This window comes from Rattus norvegicus, chromosome 3 (genome assembly GCF_036323735.1).
Source record: "Rattus norvegicus strain BN/NHsdMcwi chromosome 3, GRCr8, whole genome shotgun sequence".
In the NCBI taxonomy this organism is placed as follows: domain Eukaryota; kingdom Metazoa; phylum Chordata; class Mammalia; order Rodentia; family Muridae; genus Rattus; species Rattus norvegicus.
The window spans coordinates 70,318,841-70,337,733 of record NC_086021.1 but is presented as its reverse complement, the minus strand read 5'-3'; the positions used below and the strand labels follow the sequence as shown (position 1 = coordinate 70,337,733).

At 43.0% G+C, this 18,893-nt stretch overlaps 1 protein-coding gene across 11 annotated transcripts in view; it reads left to right on the top strand.

Annotated features, from left to right (window-relative positions):
- The first annotated feature begins 12,889 nt into the window (after positions 1 to 12,889).
- Cobll1 (cordon-bleu WH2 repeat protein-like 1) overlaps positions 12,890 to 18,893 on the top strand; it is a 163,476-nt gene continuing 157,472 nt past the window's right edge. For 6 of the 11 annotated variants that reach the window (XM_063283623.1, XM_006234304.5, XM_039106330.2 and 3 more), the window contains exons 1-2: positions 12,890 to 14,755; positions 15,262 to 15,388. In XM_063283623.1, the coding sequence (XP_063139693.1) occupies positions 14,746 to 14,755; positions 15,262 to 15,388 (137 nt within the window). In that variant the 5' untranslated portion in view covers positions 12,890 to 14,745. Of the gene's footprint in view, positions 14,756 to 15,147; positions 15,389 to 15,958; positions 18,324 to 18,893 lie in introns of those variants that run through there. The other 5 variants (XM_063283618.1, XM_063283621.1, XM_063283619.1 and 2 more) reach the window with 2 other exon arrangements.

Genomic DNA, 18,893 nt, shown 5'->3' with positions numbered 1-18,893 from the left:
TCCTCTTTGTAGCTTCCTCAAGTGCTAAATCCGAAGCCGGAGATCCACATGCCACAGTTCTCAGGGCAGCTGCTTCCTGACAGCACAGAGCCTGTGGCCCAGGGCAAGTCTGCATTCGAGCAGGGTGTCAGAGCTTGGGAAGTCAGCGGAACTTGCATGGAATCTTCTTAAATGGATTCCCCCAGTTTTTCACTGTGATAGGCTAGTGATGTACCACAAAAACTCGTTCATGAAAATGGACATGCTTCCCTCAAAAACAACCACGTCTGCTCAGGAATCTTTTAGCCGTTGCATTAAGCAAGACTTTTATTACTGTAACCAGTGACTAAGATCAATTAAAACAATTCGAATTTGTGTTTAACTACTAGCTTTCAGATTGGGATACAGCTGTGGTAGAACATTTGCCTAACATTCAGGAGACCCCGGGTAAATCCCAAGCAGTAAAGAAAAAGGAGGAGACAGAAAAGCAGAAAATGTGAAGGACAAAGAGAAAGGAGGAGAAAGAAGAAGAGGAGGGAGAGGGGAAGGAAGAGGGGGGAGGAAGAGGAGGAGGAAGAGGAAGAGGAGGAAGAGGAAGAGGAGGAAGGAGGAGGGGAAGGAAGAGGGAGGAAGAAGAGGAGGACAGGGTTTTCCAGTTATTAGACATTTAAATTTACAAAAATAGCTCTTCTTTGTGCTGAAGAGGTGACTTACTGATTAAGAGCATTGGCTGCCTTCCAGATCTGAGTTCATTTCTTAGCACCCACATGATGGCTCACACCCATCTTTAACTCAGTTCCAGGGGATTAGCGGCCCTATGCTGGCCTCCTTGGGGAGCCAGGCATGCAAATAGTGTACAGGCATGCACACAGGGAAAACACCTATACACATAAAATAAAGTAAAATATTAGTATTAAAGTTGTAACCCGTGTTCTTTGCTAAAAAGACTTGAGTATGCTTTTTTCCATTAATTTGAGTGGCCTTGGGGTAGCTAATAAATGTATGCCTCCCCATTACTTTATATGCATGCAGTGAGAATTAATTATACCCTTAAGAAATATGGAATGCTTTAGCATCTTATAAATAAACACAAGAGAGCTAGGGAGTTTATACAGAGGTAAGGGCACTAATTGTGCAAGTCTTAGGGTCTACGTTCAGATCCCTAGAACCCATGTCAAAGTGGAAGGCAAGGGCTCATACCCACATGCTCTGCCAGTACCCACATGCCAACACATACACACACACATAACACACACACACACACACACACACACACACACACACACAAAATACAGAGAGAGAGAGAAAGAGAGAGAGAGAACGAGAACTCTCTCTCTGAGTGTCTCACTAATCATATACACATCCTTACACAGAAACAAACATTTTAATAAAAAAAGCAAATATGCAAATAAGAAACTCCAAAGGCCGCACCACCCACGACTACAATTTTGGTAGAGTCTCTCTGCTTGGCTTCCTGCGACACATCATGTGACATACTGTGTAGTTCCCACAGGTGCTCTTCTCCGGGATCTTAAGATCTTTTATATTTTATTTTATTCTATTTTCCTAAGGGATATTTTAAAGAGAGAATTATGATTGGAGTTTAAATGGCACATCACTCAAAAGCAAAGATTTCAGATCGGAGGGTAGATGTCTACCCGATTCCGGGTAGTGACTGACTTCACAGACCTCTGAATTCTGCTTGCCGGCCCAGGAGTCCTGGGAAATGCCATCTGAATGAGTGAATGCATCTTGAGAATTTTAAAATACATGTGCAGTGGGCACTAACAAAGCCAATACCTCACAAAACTCAATGCCTATTAAGTCTCCAACATGTGATCTTTCACTATCCTGTGCTCAGGGCCCCTTAATAGCACTTAAAGCTAACTTTAATTATCAACTAGAAATATCAATAAACATGTGTTCTGAAATACTGGCATCTCAGTTCTGGTCAATAAAGATTGTCAACCAAGCTATCTACATCAGAACAAAACAAAAAAATGAAAAAAACAGATTTGCATGTGGAAGTGTCCTTCAAATAGAGAATAGAGTCATTCAGAGAATGACAGCTCAATGCTATAGAGAAGCACTTTAAACAATTCAATTATTTCCAGTTGTGCTTCTGTTTATTTTTCCTCCCATTACAGGCTGCCCTGTAGTTTAGTGTACTGTGTCATAACAGTACAGATATGCAGAGGAAATGAACAGGCACTTTCCACAGAAGACATGTAAATAGCCAAGGGGTTATGAAAACACAGAGCCTCTCCCTCCCAGAATGAGGCTCTCAGCTACAGTTTCCAGCACCATGTCTGCCTCTACACTGCCATGCTCCCCACCATGATGCTAATGAACTAAGCCTCTGAATCTGTAAGCAAGCCCTCAATTAAATGCCTTCCTTCAAAACAGCTGTGGTCATGAAGTCTCTTCACAGCAGCAGAATAGCGACTAAGACAGTAAGAAAAGGCAAACGGTCGTCTTAAATATACCTCCTGTTGAACTCTAAATGCCACTGAAAATTTGTGTTCTCGTATCCAAGTAATAAGCAGAACTCGGGGCTTGGGGATTTAGCTCAGTGGTTGAGCGCTTGCCTAGCAAGCGCAAGGCCCTGGGTTCGGTCCCCAGCTCCGAGAAAAAAAAAAAAGCAGAACTCGGTGGCTCGGACCTGTACTCGCACGCAGCACTCTGGGAAGCTAAGGCAGGTCGGTTGTCACAACTTTGAGGCCACTTCATGCTACCTAATGAACTCAAGGCCAGCCTAGATGACATAGCACGACACTGTCTTTAAGACACCCAGAAAAAAATTGAAAAGAATCATATTTCAAAGGTGTTTAACATCTTTCTATACAGCTCACTTTTGCATATTATAACCTAAAGGGAGCACGTATTGTACTGCTTCCTAGAATGAATATGTGTGCTGTTTTAGACACCAAGATTAGTGTCATCACATAATTGTGTCCAATTGGAACAACAAGATTTTGTACTTTGTCCAAGCTTTTTATTCTTAGGGAAGCATGTATTTATCTGAGAGTAAATGAAGTAATAAAAAATAAGAAAACATAAAACTGAACATCTGCTTGAGGGATGTATACATATTTTTTTTTATCATTTTGCCTATGTATGATACTTTCATCATTTACAAGAGTTCGAATCCAGTGTCCACTGTCAGATTCCTCCATGGAAGTCTCCTCCATGGCTTTGGCTATAGGAACCCTTTGCTGGGCTGGTCTCTTGTTCATACTTTCTTTGTTTTCCTTTCCCACCTTTTCTATTTGTAATCTTAATGTCTTTTTCCAAAAACTATACAAAACTTAATTACGGGACTATAAATAAAAGTAGTAGTAGATGTTTGTTGGTATAGTAAAGTTTACATCAAAATGTAATATATACTGGATCGAAGTTTTCATAATGAAATTCACGTACATGTAATAATGTAAATGAAAACACTTTTAAAAATATAGTTTATACAGAAACAGCTGTTCATGCTCCATTTCCCTAAAAACATATCTTGATCTTTGTTTCTTTGAAAACCTATTTTCCTCTTTGCACTGAAGACAGAAACATGCAAGCTGATTACAGTTTCCAAATGGGTGGGATGATTATTTGAGTGTCCAGTGTGTTGAAATAAAAACTGGGGAGAATTAGTTTTCCACTACAATTACTTAGGGAGTAACTATTACTTGATATTTTTATAGGAAGCCAGGTACAGTGACATGTTGGGACATGGTCCAGGAATGGGGTGCTGTGGGGGGAATTCTGTGCTTGTGAAAAAACTCTAAGAAAACAAAGTGTTTTGTGACCTCTGTTCCTTCAAAACAGAATTGTGCATGAAATGTGATTTTGTACTCCTCCCAGGTGGAGCAGATAGGGGTGAGTTTACTTCAGATCACTCATTGTCTGCTGTTGCTATTCAATTAACTGAAGTATATTTTACATGCCTTTGTGGAAAGCAAGGTTTTGCCATGTGCGGCTTTTGTTATTGTATACAGCATAACTGATGAGAACTTTACTCATGTGACCTTTCTTAACCAGCAGAGTAGAAATTATCTGGGGTTCAGAATAAAGTTGGCTATTGCATGAGACTTTTTAGTCTGCCACATTTATAGGCTCCATTCTCCCAGGTCCTTTAGAGCAGTCACAGTGGTTCAGTGCCTTTAATCCCACTACTCAGGAGGCAGAGACAGGTGGATCTCGGTGAGTTCAAGGCCTCCCAGTGCTATACACGAAGATCCTGTCTCAGTAAAATAACTGACCATTACACTGTTTATGCACTTTTCAACAGGTATGATAACCATTGCCATTTCTATTCTCATAAAAATTATTACGATTGTGAGATAAATCGCATGTCTCAATCAAATCAAATACTAATACAGCTAGCCATCATATTACCAAGCGCTTAATGGATAAACCCTTCCAAATACTGCAAATCACAGCGATGTTTGGGGAGACAACTGAGTATGCAGAATGTTTTACTATAGTTAATTTTCCATTGTTTAATGGAAGAAAAGGATGTTATATTTGGAATTACCTTCCTAAAATATAAAAATTTACTGGTTTTGGATATGAAACTTAATGTTTACTCACATCAAAGTTTAAAGAAAGGGGACTGGAGATACAATTCCACGATAGAGTATTTTCCAGACATGCAGAGGCCCAGGGATCGATCTTACTTCTGAGAGTAAAAGAACAATACTATGCTTTTTTGTTCATTAAGTCTTGGTTCTGGAAACAGTCTCTTACTCTTAAACCCATACTAGTCTAGAACTAACTGTATAGTCCTTGTTTGTCTCAAACTAAAGCTCCTCCCTGCCTTAGCTTTGCAAAGTGTCTTAATTATAAACACAGGCTACCATTTCTGACTAGAATAATACTATTTTCAAAAAGAAAATATAGGGGTTGGGGATTTAGCTCAGTGGTAGAGCGCTTGCCTAGGAAGCACAAGGCCCTGGGTTCGGTCCCCAGCTCCGAAAAAAAGAATTTAAAAAAAAAAAAGAAAATATAAATCCTGCCTTTCCTCTTCCTATGTTTGGAAATATACGTGCCTTATCATGTTCTGCCTTACTTCCTTTGAATGGTCATGAACTATTCCTGGGGAGATGTGAATAAAGATCTTATCACCTCAGATAAGGGGCCAAATAACAGAACAAACAAGGGGTTCTACCAAGTCAATCTTGAGGAACCAGTAACTATAATTCCAGTTTTGTTTCTTTACTAATAAAGTTTTGGGCAAATTGTTTAGTTACAATTTCAAAATTGTAAAATGAGGTTAGGGATATATATATATATATATATTCAAATATATGTATAATATAATATCAAATATATATACATATATATTATATATATGAATTCAGAGTTCAAACACTCTATAGTTTATAGATCTGAGCGTTTTGCCTACATGCAAGTAAGTATACCCTGAGTGTGTCTTCTCTCCATGGAGGCAGAAGGTATTGAATACCCTGTGCCGGAAGCGATGGGTGACTATAAGCCCCCGTGTGAGTTGTAGGAACCAAACTTGCGTCCCCTGAAAGAGCAACAAGTGTTCTTAACAAAATGAGGCACAGACAGTTTAGATACTTAACATAGATAGGAAAAAAAATTACTTGGAGATCGTGGAATATTTCTGCACTCATAATAGAGATAAGGAAATTAAATATTCCACAGCTAAGTGATTTGCCCAAGGTCATCATCCTGCTAGAAGCTTACTGACATTCCTTACAGAAGCATGGATGACTGGAAGGCTGCTGCCTCACTAAAAAGGGGGACAACATGGGGGACAGCTCATGGAAACTGCATATCGGAAGCTTGCTGCACAACTTGCAGGCAGCTGAGTAGGAGTCTCCTACTTGAGTCTCAGGTCTCCTACCTGAGTCTCTTCAGGAGAGACTCCACCTAGGAATCTTTCCTGCTTGTGTAATTTGTGGAGGAACTCTGTGAGTCTTGTAAGTTTCCTAGACTTCCTGTGACTTATGGGATGTTTACTTCAAGAGCTTTGTAGGTTTTGTTTATTTCTGCCATCATAACAAACCTCCCTCTAGGATGAAAGTTTTTACTTTGACAGCAATTGCTACATAGTATTGTCTCTTGCAACCATTCTGGAAATGAGAAAGTATCCAAGTGGATGCTGTTTTTTTAAATAGTCAGTTTTATTGAATTTTTAACTCATCATGTTTTGCAGTTTTTAAGACAAAAAAAAATCACTCTGTATTTTCCTAGAATAGACTTTCCAGGAAGAGTAAGTAGTCATTAATTAAATTTTATCTCAATGTAAAAAAACATTTATTTCAATGTTAAATCATATATTGGACTAGGAGAACAAGATGGTGAACATGTATGCTGTGCCTTTATGGGGCATGAAGACCTCTGAGCTCTCAAGTCAAAGTGTAAAGGAATTTGGCTAGCAGTAATTATAGGGTCCTCTACCTTTCTTCCATAAAAGAAACTTGTTTAAGAATCCTGGCTATCAAAAGAAGAAATGATTGATTTTTTAATATTCTACAATCTTTTAAAAATAACACTATATAGTCATGTGAAAAATATTTGGGACTGTTGGGCAAGATTTTCATTGCCTACCCATGTTTCATGTCCAGATTCTGAGACAGCAACACTAATGTGTTTAAAATGTATAGCATACTCTCTATCCCTTTAAAAATGTCTTCCTACCAAAATGATTTTTTTCCTAGATTGGATTATTCTGATACCGATTGGTAACAATATTTTTACTCATTGAAAGTGAATAAATCCCTATATTTAAGAGCCAGTTCTATTCAAAGTACCTGGTATTCATATTTAAATCCCATTCAAATATAGGGTTTTTTTTTTCTTTTTCTTAAAAACAAACCTAAGGACCAAAAGATGAGGTCAAATTTCACCTATTTTGACAAAATTAACTACATTTTTTTGCTTAGGACTTTTTCATGAACCATTTATTTCATGCTAGTCATAACTGGGTATTGTATTCCTACTTTTAGTATAAATATGAGCTTTTTAGTATAAATATGGAAACTTTCTATGGAAGGCACCTTTTCACATATGCAGAATATAGTAAACCCCATTCAGCGACCAATTTGGGGACCTTTAGGGCACTATTTTATCTAGTGTTTTCACTCTCTCTTTCTAAGTCTTAGGAGCTTTGCAAACTGCCTGTCAGTCCAGATCACAAACCATACCTGAGCCAGGCCCCCACTGATTTGGGCAAATTACCCAACAAGTCCTACCACATTTCCTCCACTGGAGGCTCCTCAGGCCCCTCCTCTGCCACTCCTCCTGGGAGGCTGAACCTGTGCGGCTAACTTACCACAGCCGAGGTTCAAAGCTCAGATACTCGAGCCAGACAGATTTGGCTGAAGATAACTGAGTTCACCACTTTCTCTAAGCGACATTAAGAAGGGAGCCGCTCTCGGCTAAGAGTGATGCAGAGACCGCCTTCAGAAAGGGCAGTGGAGGCTCTTTTAGCAGGAATGTTGCAACGGAGAGCTCTCTGTGCCTGTGTTAAGGCTCGGCCCTTTGAGCCATTGTCCTGTTCCAAGTGCAGAGCTCTGGCTTCTTACAGGATGGTGACCTTGGGCAAATCACTTAGCTGTGGAATATTTAATTTCCTTATCTCTATTATGAGTGCAGAAATATTCCATGGTCTCCAAGTAATTTTTTTCCTATCTATGTTAGGTATCTAAACTCTCTGTGCCTCATTTGGTTAAGAACACTTGTTGCTCTTTCAGAGGACGCAAGTTTGGTTCCTACAACTCACACGGGGGCTTATAGTCACCCATCGCTTCCGGCACAGGGTATCCAATACCTTCTGCCTCCATGGAGAGAAGACACGCTCAGGGTATACTTACTTGCACGTAGGCAAAACGCTCAGATACATAAATTATAAAGTGTTTGAACGCTGAATTCATATATATATTTGATATTATATATATATATTTGATTATATATATGTGTGTGTGTGTGTGTGTATGTATCCCTAACCTCATTTTACAGTTTTGAAATTGTAACTAAACAATTTGCCCAAAACTTTATTAGTAAAGAAACAAAACTGGAATTATATTTATTATTGTTGCTTAATTTTCAGTAACGTTACAGTCCTTGCCCCCAAACATGAAGCAATTCAAAAGGTCACTCATAAAAATATTGCTATGTAAGATATTCATGCTGAATGTCTTTCCCCGTCTCTCGGTTGGCTTCAAAGGCCTTGGCTGCCTGAACCTGCCTTGTCCCTCAGGATCTACTTCAGTCTTAGGCTGTGCTCTGGAGTCCGGGCCCCACAAGCTACTCCTTATCTGGAACGAAGGCACTGCAAAATCTGAAGGTTTGTTATCAATAGAGCCTGTTCTGCTGTGGGGCTGCAGGACTTCGTGAATCACTCTGGATACTGTGGCAAGTGGGGAAAAGCTAAATCAGGGCCCTCTGTATTTATGTCAAGGTTCACCCTCTGAGGAATTGAATAGAAGTAATTACACTGTCTATGTCTCTGTACTAACAAGGGGACGGAGGTGTGGGAGACCGTCTACCCATAGAAAGCAGCCAGACAAGGAAAACAGCTCACAGAATTTGTATTTGAAACACTGCTAGCAAGAAAGGGGCCCCCAAAGCCCCAGAGCTCCAAATCTAATTAGTCTTGTTTTTTTGTTTTTGTTTTTGTTTTTTGTTTTTTAGTATATATCAAACATGAGTTAAAAGCCTTCTAATATTTATTACCCCCATCCCTTTGTTTTTCTTTACAGCTTCGACACTACTGTGGTAATCATGACAGGAAACATGGCTGTAAGAGCATTGTGTGTGTGTGTGTGTGTGTGTGTGTGTGTGTGTGTATGTGTGTTTGTGTGTACATGTGACCTCATAACGTTGATGAGAAACTAAATAATACCCCAACACACTTTACATGTGTCCAAGCCATACAAATCCAGCTTAACGGCCTACATGTTCAAATAAGCCAGGCAGGTAGCTGTTGACTGGAGTATTTTCTTGTGGGCTTACAGGATTTATCAGCTGTCATAAGACAAGAAGCAAGACGAGGTTACCTACACAAGAGAGCTTTATCGTTTTGTCATTTGTCTAAGACCTGAAGTCTCTGTGCCTATTTTAGGGAATCCTGACATATTCTCTGGAATGATCTGTTTGTGATTTCTCTGTCATCATAAATAAAACGGGGAAAGATCTGGCCCCGTACTAAGTAAACACTTAATTCCAAAATGAAACCATGAAAATGGGATTAAGATGTTCTTTCTGGGTTTGCTAAACAAGGTAATTCAGAGTTGCATTCCGTGTTCACTTTAAGCTCTGGATTGGGTAACTCCACAGGGACACCATGAGTGTCACCTTTTCCCTGAAATACTTCTCAAGGACAGCCTTGCCTCTGCCCAAAGGAAGAGACACTCATCCTTCCAGATCTGGATGTGGATTGAGTACTGCTAGTCAGTCCAGGTGTGATTATTACGCATATTTTAAATGCCACGCTCTGTCGATGCCACGGAGCGCACTAAGTATGACTAACAATCCTTTAGCACTCAAGAGCTTCCTGCCAACTCTTGCTGCAAAATCTCACTCTTTAAAACGTCGGGGGAATTTTAAAAATCAGTGGAATATGCTGATTTTTATGACATTAGTCACAAAGGTGCAACAAAAGCCAGCATACTGTCATTTTAGTATTTGTATATGCTTACATATCAAAGTCAAATCAGTCAGCGAAGCTTGGGATTCTGTAATTATCCTGGTTTCATTATTGGGAGTTCATTATTTGTTACCTGAAAATAAAAAGTAATTTCTTTTTCTCAGTTTTTAGCATCTTGGCAACACAGTGGTGACACACTGGTGATCAGTTACGATTCCCCACAGTTATGATTTCTAATAATCGTGTCTGTAAAATCAGTCAGTGCGACCAGAGTTGATTAACACAGAACCATTTATTTGGTTCTTTGTGTTTGAGGCCCAGTGTGATGGTTTAATGGAGAAACATTCCCCATAGTCTCTGGCATTTGAATGCCCGGTTCCCACTAGGTGGCGCTGATTAAGTCCTCAAGTCACGTTAAGTTTGTGCTCCTGCATTCAGTTTATGCTCTACCTGCTGCCATGCTGTCACGACCATTATAAACTCTGGAGCCATAAGCCCAACATTATAGACTCTCAGTTTCTGGAAACACGAGCCCAAATAAAATCTTCCATAAGTTTTCTTGGCCCCATTGTTCTACCATAGCAACAGAGAAGTAAGCAAGAACCATGGCTAATGTTGAGCCCAGTCCTCTTGCCTCCACCTCCCAAAGGGTGGCACTGAAACCAAGTTGTGCCACCACCACCTGTTAAATCTGAAAGGGAGCATAGAGAAAACATACGATAGTCAACCATCGAATCAATGAGAAAGTTGAACCTTGCAAATTCAATTTCCAGGTTTAATAAACAAAACACACAACGTCAGTATTTCAAACTTCTGAGAAATGGCAGTCGCTTAGTAAACATGGGACACGCTTATAGCCACAGGAAGACATGGTGCTGGAGGGGTAGTTGAGAGTTCTGCATCTGGATTAGCAGGCAGCAAGGAGAGAGGGTGATGCTGGGTCCGGCCTGAGATGTTGAAAACTCAAAGTCCACCCTTAGTGGCACATTTCCTCCAACAAGGCCACATCTCCAAGATTACCACTCAGTATGCCCGTGGGGGCCATTTTCATTCAAACCACCACAGTATAGACTTTTACTTTCCTTTTATTACTCCACAGTGAGAATTTTCAAGCTAGGTGTGTTGGCTATTCTTGTTTGTCATGTACTTAAACCTAAGCAGACAAGTACATCCGTGAGGGATTTTTTTTTTCTTAAATAAGTCATGTGAAGTGGGATGACCCACTTTTAACCCACATCTTTTGAGGTAGGAGGATCCACCTTTACTCTGGGCTCTGTCTTCTGGTGGCAGTTAATATAAGCAACATAGAAGAATAAAGGTCTCCTTCTTTTTACCCTGTTTACCTGTTTACCCCCATTCTTGCTGGACAGTCCATCCCTTCACTAGTATTAGAGCCTACTTTGAGGTTCTGGCATATACTGAAGACCAGCTGAGATATCTAGCCTCATGTACTGGAAGGTTCTTGGACCTTCCATTTGTATACAACCATTGTTAGACTGGCCAGACTACAGAGTGTTAGATATTGTGATAAATTTCCTGTGTGTGTGTGTGTGTGTGTGTGTGTGTGTGTGTGTGTGTGTGTGTTCTAGAAGTTCTGCTCCATTAGAGAACCCTGACTAAGTTATACTCCAAGATATGCATTGAAAAGTTGATATTTATTTTGAGTCAAATGTAGCTCAGATTGGCTTTAAACTCAGTATGTAGCTAAGGCTGAGCATTATGTTCTTCCTGCCTCTACCTCCCAAGTGAGAAGAAGCAGCAATGTTTCCTCCTTATAAAGTCTAACTTACCTCCCATCTGTTGTTTTCAGTCATCCTCCAGAGCCTTTGATGTAAAAAGTCCTCCTTAGACTCCTTTGTTTTAAGAATGTTAACAGTTTCCTCCTATATAGAAACATTCCATCCTGTAGGAATGCTCCTTAAGCAGGGAAGCAAACAACTCAAGCAGCTTCAGGAAGTCCCTGAAACTGATCAGATGCATTAGATCCTTCCCTGTCAGAGTAATCAATAAAAGCAGAGAATTCCTCTCAGATCAAGCGAAGCCAAGTTGCTTAAAAGGACTCAGGCAAACTGAGCTTCCAGGAAGGTTCTCATGAGGAGAAAAGCTGCAAAAAAGTCTCTTGAGACTGATAGAAGCAGAGCCCAGCCAAGCTATCTGGAAGAGGTTTAGACCAACTGAGGTACCTAGGAAGGACACCTCCTAGCTTGTGGAGCTGCCTGTAGGCTGTGCACTGTATTCCATGTTCCCAGCCTTATGAACTATCAACCCAGGATGGGGGTGGGTTTTGGTGATACAGGTGTTTTGAATCATTTCTGCTCCTTTAAGTAATCTTAACAAAACTCACTTGTTCACCAAATCGGACTTTAGTGGTATCTGTACTTGGGTCTGTTGTAAGCTTCCTAGTTGGGGTGAGTGGATGTGTGTTGCATCTCCCCAGAAAAAGTTTTTTTTTTTGTCACACAACAAATCTCTTAAACGAAATCCTAAAGTTTCTTTCATTTCCCTATTCCACAAGTAGTTGCAGACCGCCTTCTGTGGTGTGAGCTACATTCAGAAGACAAGGGTGAGCACAAAGCCTCTTCTGCCCAAACCCCTCCTAGTCTGTTTAGTAGCCAATAATCACTGTCCATTTTCCTGAACTTAGATCATCACCTAGATTAGTAAAGCACACCCATGGGTCTGTGGACAAGAATAGTTCTAGAAAGATTGACTGGTGAGGGACTCCGATTTGGAGCAGCACCTTCTCTTGGGCTAAGAGCTCATAGGAAATAAAGGAGGGAGCCAGACCAGAGCTGGCACATGCCTTTCTTGTTTTCCTGGCCACTGTGGCATGGACTGCCCCATTCCATCACACCATCCTTGACCTGATGAATGGACACCTCTAAATCCCTAAAACCATTGTCATCAGGTATTTTGGTCACAGCAATGAAAATCTAACTGAAACAGGTGTGGCAGTCACTGTCCACCTAATAATCTACTGGGTTGAAGAGAGAAAAGGCTATTTCTATCTGTGCTGTCTGCGAGGCCTTCCCAAAGTGATGATCCCTGAGACAAAACCTTCAGTAACAATGACTGCATGGAGTAAGAGGGGAGATTTCCAAACAGGGAAATTGAGCAACATCTGGACAGACTTGAACAACTTTTCAGAGGGACTGGGATAGGGCTATTTTCCAACATTATGTATGAAAAAAAAAAGGTTTCTAGCAACTATGTTTACCATTTTGCTGATAAGTTATGCAGTTACAAGACTGCAGCACGGACAGTAATGCATAAGAACATGAAGTCTAGTCTTGGTTCTCAAAGATGTTGAACACAGTTTATTGAATTAATCTCACAATAGATTAATAACTGCTTTGGGGGATTCTCTTGTAAACCCTGAACCTCTCCAAGGAGCTGTGCTCAGGGTAATAGTATAACATATTTAGAACCCTTCAACTTAATGTCACCTCCATCTTAACCCATCTCTGCACGGTGACAATGGCGGGTTACACTGTGGAGGCTCAGCACTCTCCTCGGTGTGATTCTACCAGGAAATGAAACGTCTCACTTGTCAAGTAAGCCGTTTGGATAGGCTCGATGTAAGTGCATGGAAAGTGTGGCCCTGCCCTGTGCCCAAGAACAAAAGGATGTAAGGGAAAACTGGTGTCATGAAAATTGCTTTCAGCAGTTACGAAATGTTGTAAAAATGTCTTAACCTTTAAGATCAGCCTAACCGTGATCCATGATATTACTGGTGTGCCATAAATCAAGGTTGAAACTAATTAAGTGCTTGATCCTGTGATTCAAAGTTATAAACTTTAAGTAGTTTCCATGTTACTCACTATTTGCAGCCTGTCTATGCAACAGCTGTAAATCTATCCATTTACGGTCAGAAAGGATTCATGGACTTGTCAAACCTGTGTTATTATTTAAATTCTAAAATCCCGATCCGTTTCAAACAATTGCCTCATTATTAGTCAAATTAGTTAAAAGCAACTTCTAATGATATGGTTCTACTGTAGTAATTGCAGAAGTCACCAGGATTTCTGCCTCCATTTTATATTTAAAGATGCGCTGAGACCATATTCTGCGCCATGAGGGACAGTGAATCGATAACGGACTCAATCTAATTATATGGAGTAGCACTTAGTACTTTCAATTCCAGAAATCATTGGAGGTGGTTGCAATGAATGAGAACCTTTTATTAAGCACGGGTTATAAATACTAGTTTAATTTTAATGTGTGCCAAAAATGTAAGTCCTTTGTTAGCCCACATCATGTTTTTATGTCTATCACAGATTTGTCACTTGGGGTATCCATTTATATATTCTTTAATTTAGCATTATTTTCTGAGGTAAGCTTTTGGACTCATCAATATGACTTTAAAATAGTTGGCAAGCTTCTAAGAATGAGGAGAGGATATGCTAATACCCTTGGTTGTCAGGTGGGACACCTCCTCTGAGAATACTTGTAGGAACCGAAACTACAAACAAGCAAGCACTGAGATTCCTTTATTTCTGTGAAACTTCCAGGAGGCCACTAAATCTCTGCTGTTCTTTCTTAGCTTATAGACTGTCATCATGAGAACGTCCAGTCCTCAGATCACAGCTGTTGGATGTTTACATCAAGAGAAGCATGCCTGGGAAGACAGGACGAGCTTAAACCTGCCAGGGATTAGAAAGATCACAATGTCAGAGGTGCCATTTACAGGCTAGCAACCGCAGGGGTCAGTAAGGTTAAAAAGAAAATCCAGCACTTGGAAGGTCAGACTGCAGGTAGTCAATCAGCAGAGCTCGTTCCACGAGCTCTCCTCACTTCCGCTACAGCTTGGGCCCTCCCTGGGGTTTTGCTGGCCAGGTATCCTCCCTGTCCGCCCACTGTCCCTCTTGGGTTCGCGGGGCTTCCCAAAGCTATGCTCTGGCAGTGGGGGCTGGAACGAGCCGCCTAGACGATTCCTGTCCACCGGTCTCCCCCGCGGTACCCTAAAGCCGCGTGCCCCGGGGAGGGGTGCGGGGTGGGGTAGGAAATTCCTCCTCGCTCCACGTCCCCGCCCGCTCGCCCTATCCGTCCCCTCTCCGGCTGGCTGCCCTGCTCGCTCCGATGCCGACCTCGTCACCTTCACTTCTGCAGGGCGAGTTGGCCGAGGCGACTGCGAGCTCGGGACTCCCGGCAGGGCTATGGGGCAGGGTGAGTTGGGGCGCTGGCGCGGCGGCCGTTCTTCCGCCGCGCGCTCGCTCCGGGGCGTCCGAGCCAGCCGCGCGGGGGAGGAGCGGAGCTCCGGGTGGAGTGCGCGGAGCCTGGACGGGCCGGGTCCCCTAAAGCAGGCAGCGGTTTGGGAAAGCGGGGGCGCTGTGGTCCGCAGCACCTCCGGAAAAGTTTACACGGGATTCTGTTGGTGCGCAGCGGGCTGCTGGAGCCCAAGCACCAACTGCGGGCGTGGCGACCGTCCCGCGCCCGGTCCGCTCCTCCTCCTTCGCAGCCGGGGCGGCCGCGCGCCGCCCCTTCGCCCCCGACTGGCTGCGGGTTGCGGCCGGGGCGGGGACCTGTGGCTGGCATCGCGGCGCCCTCAGGCAGGGACCGACCCGCAGGTGGAAGCGCCCCGGGGAGGCGGGGCTGCCCCCAGCTGCCGTGGGTCGAGGCGGGCTCTTGGCTGTCCCGCTCCCGCCCTGACCCGCCGGCCTCTCCCACCCCAGCAGTGACGCGCCGCCTCCGAGCTCGAGCCCGCGCCGCGGCCAGCAGCGCGATGGACCGCAGTGCCCGGGATCCCGTACCCCGCAGCGCGCCTCGCACCCCCGCCACGCAGTCTGCCGGCTCTGCAGGGTAAGTAGGGTAGTTGCCCTCCCGGCTGCCGAGGCCTCGCGCGCTTCACCTGCCCGCAGCGAGCTCCCCGCGGGGCCGCCCGGCTCCCGGGCCGACCCACACGCGGGCAGGAGACTGCGTCCTCCCGGGCGAACCGGGGTGGGGGGTTCGCTGGTTTGGGCGAGCTTTCCGATCGGGGGGTTGCGGAAGGCCAGTCGAATGGCAGGCGTTGGGTGAGGAGTCCCGGAGCAAAAGTGGTAACAAAGGGCCCCTTGTTGGGGCTGTGGAGCGGCGGGGGACGACACCTGTAAGTGCGCTCCGGGAAAGGAAGGAAAAGTTTCCACGGCCAAGCGCTCGGGCCCAGGCGGGTGGCTTCTGTCAAGGTGACTGCAAGAAAGGGGCTTCCTAGAAGTCCTCGGAGGGCTCAGCAAGGTGTGCCAGCTGTCAGCCCGGCTTGACAGTTCCGGGAGCAGGCGGGGTGCTCGCCTCTGACTGGGGGTGTGTGTGTGTTGTGTGCCTCTGGCCAATTGGTGATGCCAAAGCCGAGCGCGAAGCCAGTCGCATTGGCAAACACCTATACTTTTTTTTTTTTTTTTTTTTTTTTTTTACCGTCACGTGTTTGAGGAGCGATTGGAAGGGAAGGGGCTGTCACATGGTGAGTTAATATTAAATGAAGCATGCCTTCCTGCCAAATATGCTAAAAATCACTCTGTTAAACGTTTGGGTAAACAGTGGTGAGAACAGGTAGTCCTGCAAGGGCCAAGCAGAACTTGAGAATAACCTTTGTCGTGGTAAACGGTCAAACTACACAACCCTGCTTCAGTTGAGAACGCCCCATTGCTATCTTGTAGCCTCTTTACCATAAAGCACCCCCAATTTCTTTTTTCTTTGTTAATCAGAATCTAGAAATGCCCTAAACAAAGTATGAACATTCCGGAAATGGGAACGTTAAGGAACAGGCGACTTTGTAAGCAATGAATGAGAGTCGTTCAGTTTTTTGTTTTTTGTTTTTTGTTTTTTTTTTTTTTTTTTTTTGTGGTTTAAGAGTGAAGAAGTCATTTTTCCCTGGAACATGACAGGCGTTTCCTTAGGAGCAAGTCACAGCATGTTTATTCGTCAGAGGCCATGCGAGCATTGGCAGTTGTCTAGAGGAAACATGGAAGAGTCTCAAGGCTGCATGACTAATCTAACAGATATTTAGTGTAATGCATACGTAGAGGAAATTTGCAGCGTATGAATTCGTTCTTTTTTTCTCTAAAGTTTGATCTTCTCCATGCAAGTATCCCTATTGCTACAGAGCTCCACTTTTTCTTGGCGGGGGGGGGGGGCAGTTTAGATACTAATGTGTCTCCTTCCATGTATTTTAGCTGTGTGAAATAGTAAATATGTTGATGGGATTCTGAATGTAAAACAAGGCCTGGGGACAGAGCTGTGGGTTTATGTAAGTTAACGATGAACCAGCTTTCACCCGAAACTGAATTAGACTCTTAAGAAAATAGCAGAGAATTCCATTGTGCATTTGTGTCATACATTTACACAGAACGCAGTCACAGATGCTCGAGGGTCAGTTCTTTTGAACAAAGTAGGGGAGGGCAGAGAGCTCTGTGACGGAGCAGCGTGAAGAGCTTTCTAGTGATAAGCCTAGAGCACCCCAGTTTGTATGCTCGAGAACGTAGGGGCTAAACCACTGAGTTCCTTAAGAGCATGAATATAATTAAATGCTCAATGAGTCATTCATTCATTCATTCATTCATTCATTCATTCATTCATTCGAGACTCCCTTTAGCCCAGGGTGGTCTGGAACTGCATTTATAGTTGAGGGTAGCCTCCTGCTTCTGACTCCCAAAATTGAGGTTACAGGCACACACACCACCACACCCCACAGAGGAAAATATTTTAAAGGACCTTTGCACTTACTTTTCAAACTTCAGGGAAGACATCTGGGAAAATGCACCTGTAAATAGACCGCAAGAATACCTAACACTGTTCTTTTAAAAAATACCTAACACTGTTCTTTTAAAAAATTGAGCTTCTAATGGCTCGTCTTCTCCCACTTGTCTAGTCCAAGGCTTGTTACGTCCTTTGAGTATCCAGGATTAGCGTTTGCTTTTGCTTTTTCTAAAAAAAAAAAAAAAAAAAAAAAAAAAGCCCTTTAAAAAAGGTTTAAATTGTGGGAAAATGAGAATATTCAGGAGGTGGCAGGGTGCGATCCTGATATGCTATAATTGTTGGTTTTGAAGGAAGGCTCCTTACTATAGAACTAATTATATCATGACTCAATAACCTAATAGGTGGTGAGGCCTCCTTTAGTTCTTATCCCTGGATATTGTTGTTCAAAAGAAGTCCTCTGTTGTCTGTAATTTTCCAAGGTCTAGGCCTCTGTAACAGGTTATTTGAAGGACAAATCAGTGCAGCTCCACATTTTACGACGGGGTGGGGTGTGGGGGAGGAAATGCTCTGCCAGAGTTACTGAACCAATTAGTAAAACCTGAGGTTTGAGGTGTCCGTTCACTGTGGTAATTGATTTGACTGTCTCCTGACTGTGATCTACATTCTAACATACTGGTGTTGAATCGTTAACTGACTGCTAGAGTTTTAGGTATGGTTTTCCTCATGGAGATTTCCAGGTTGGAAACTTTGCCCCTCCCCCTCCCCCACATAACGGAATTGGGGGTGTGGCCCCTTTAAGATCTGGGGCGAGGTCATTAAGAGGGATTAACAGGAGTGGATTGGTTATGGGCACAGAATACAACTGTTGTAAAGTGAGCCTGGCTTCCTCTGCTTGCCTTCTGCTCCGTTTCTTGTGGTCTCTTACTTTTGCCTACTGTACTGTACTGTACCTCGGAACTAACAAGCCCTCACCTGGTGAACACATAGAGCTGTCTGAGGGCAAGCTTTCAGTCTCTACAGCTGGAGCTAAACACACCTCTTTTCTTCATGAAGTACCTAATCACAGGTATTGTATTGTAACATAAGATGTTAGCACCCTTGAAGGGGAGGGGGAGAAACAACATTATTTTAGGAAAAAAAGATATTTTGTAGCCTCTTGGTTACTGTTGCTTTGAAACATTCTAAACAATTGTAATATTGCATATGCAAATAAAAATGTGATAGCTTGTTTTCATAGACTTATGTTTAGCATAGCCTGCTGAGACACCTGGGAGAGACAGACTTACCTGCATAGACGTTGTGGCTGCCTTATGCACACCTCCCAAAAAGACCCTGGCCCTGCAGTGAAAGGTTTCTAGTCATCACACCTCCTCAGGGGCTTACCCTGGCTGCCGGTTCACCTCCTCAAGTCCTCACCACCTTATTGGCTCTCCTTCACAGTATCGGGTATAAGTATTCACTGGCCATTGCAGGTCTCGAAGGCTTGGCTTTTTGACTTTGAAGAATGCTGCTGAGTTTAGACTTCAAAGCCACAGAATTCCGACAGCTTTGATTTTTTTTACTTGGAGATTAAATGTTTGTGTATTTGTTTTCCCCAGGAGTTGGTTTGTTTTGAGACGAGTCCTACAAAGGGGAG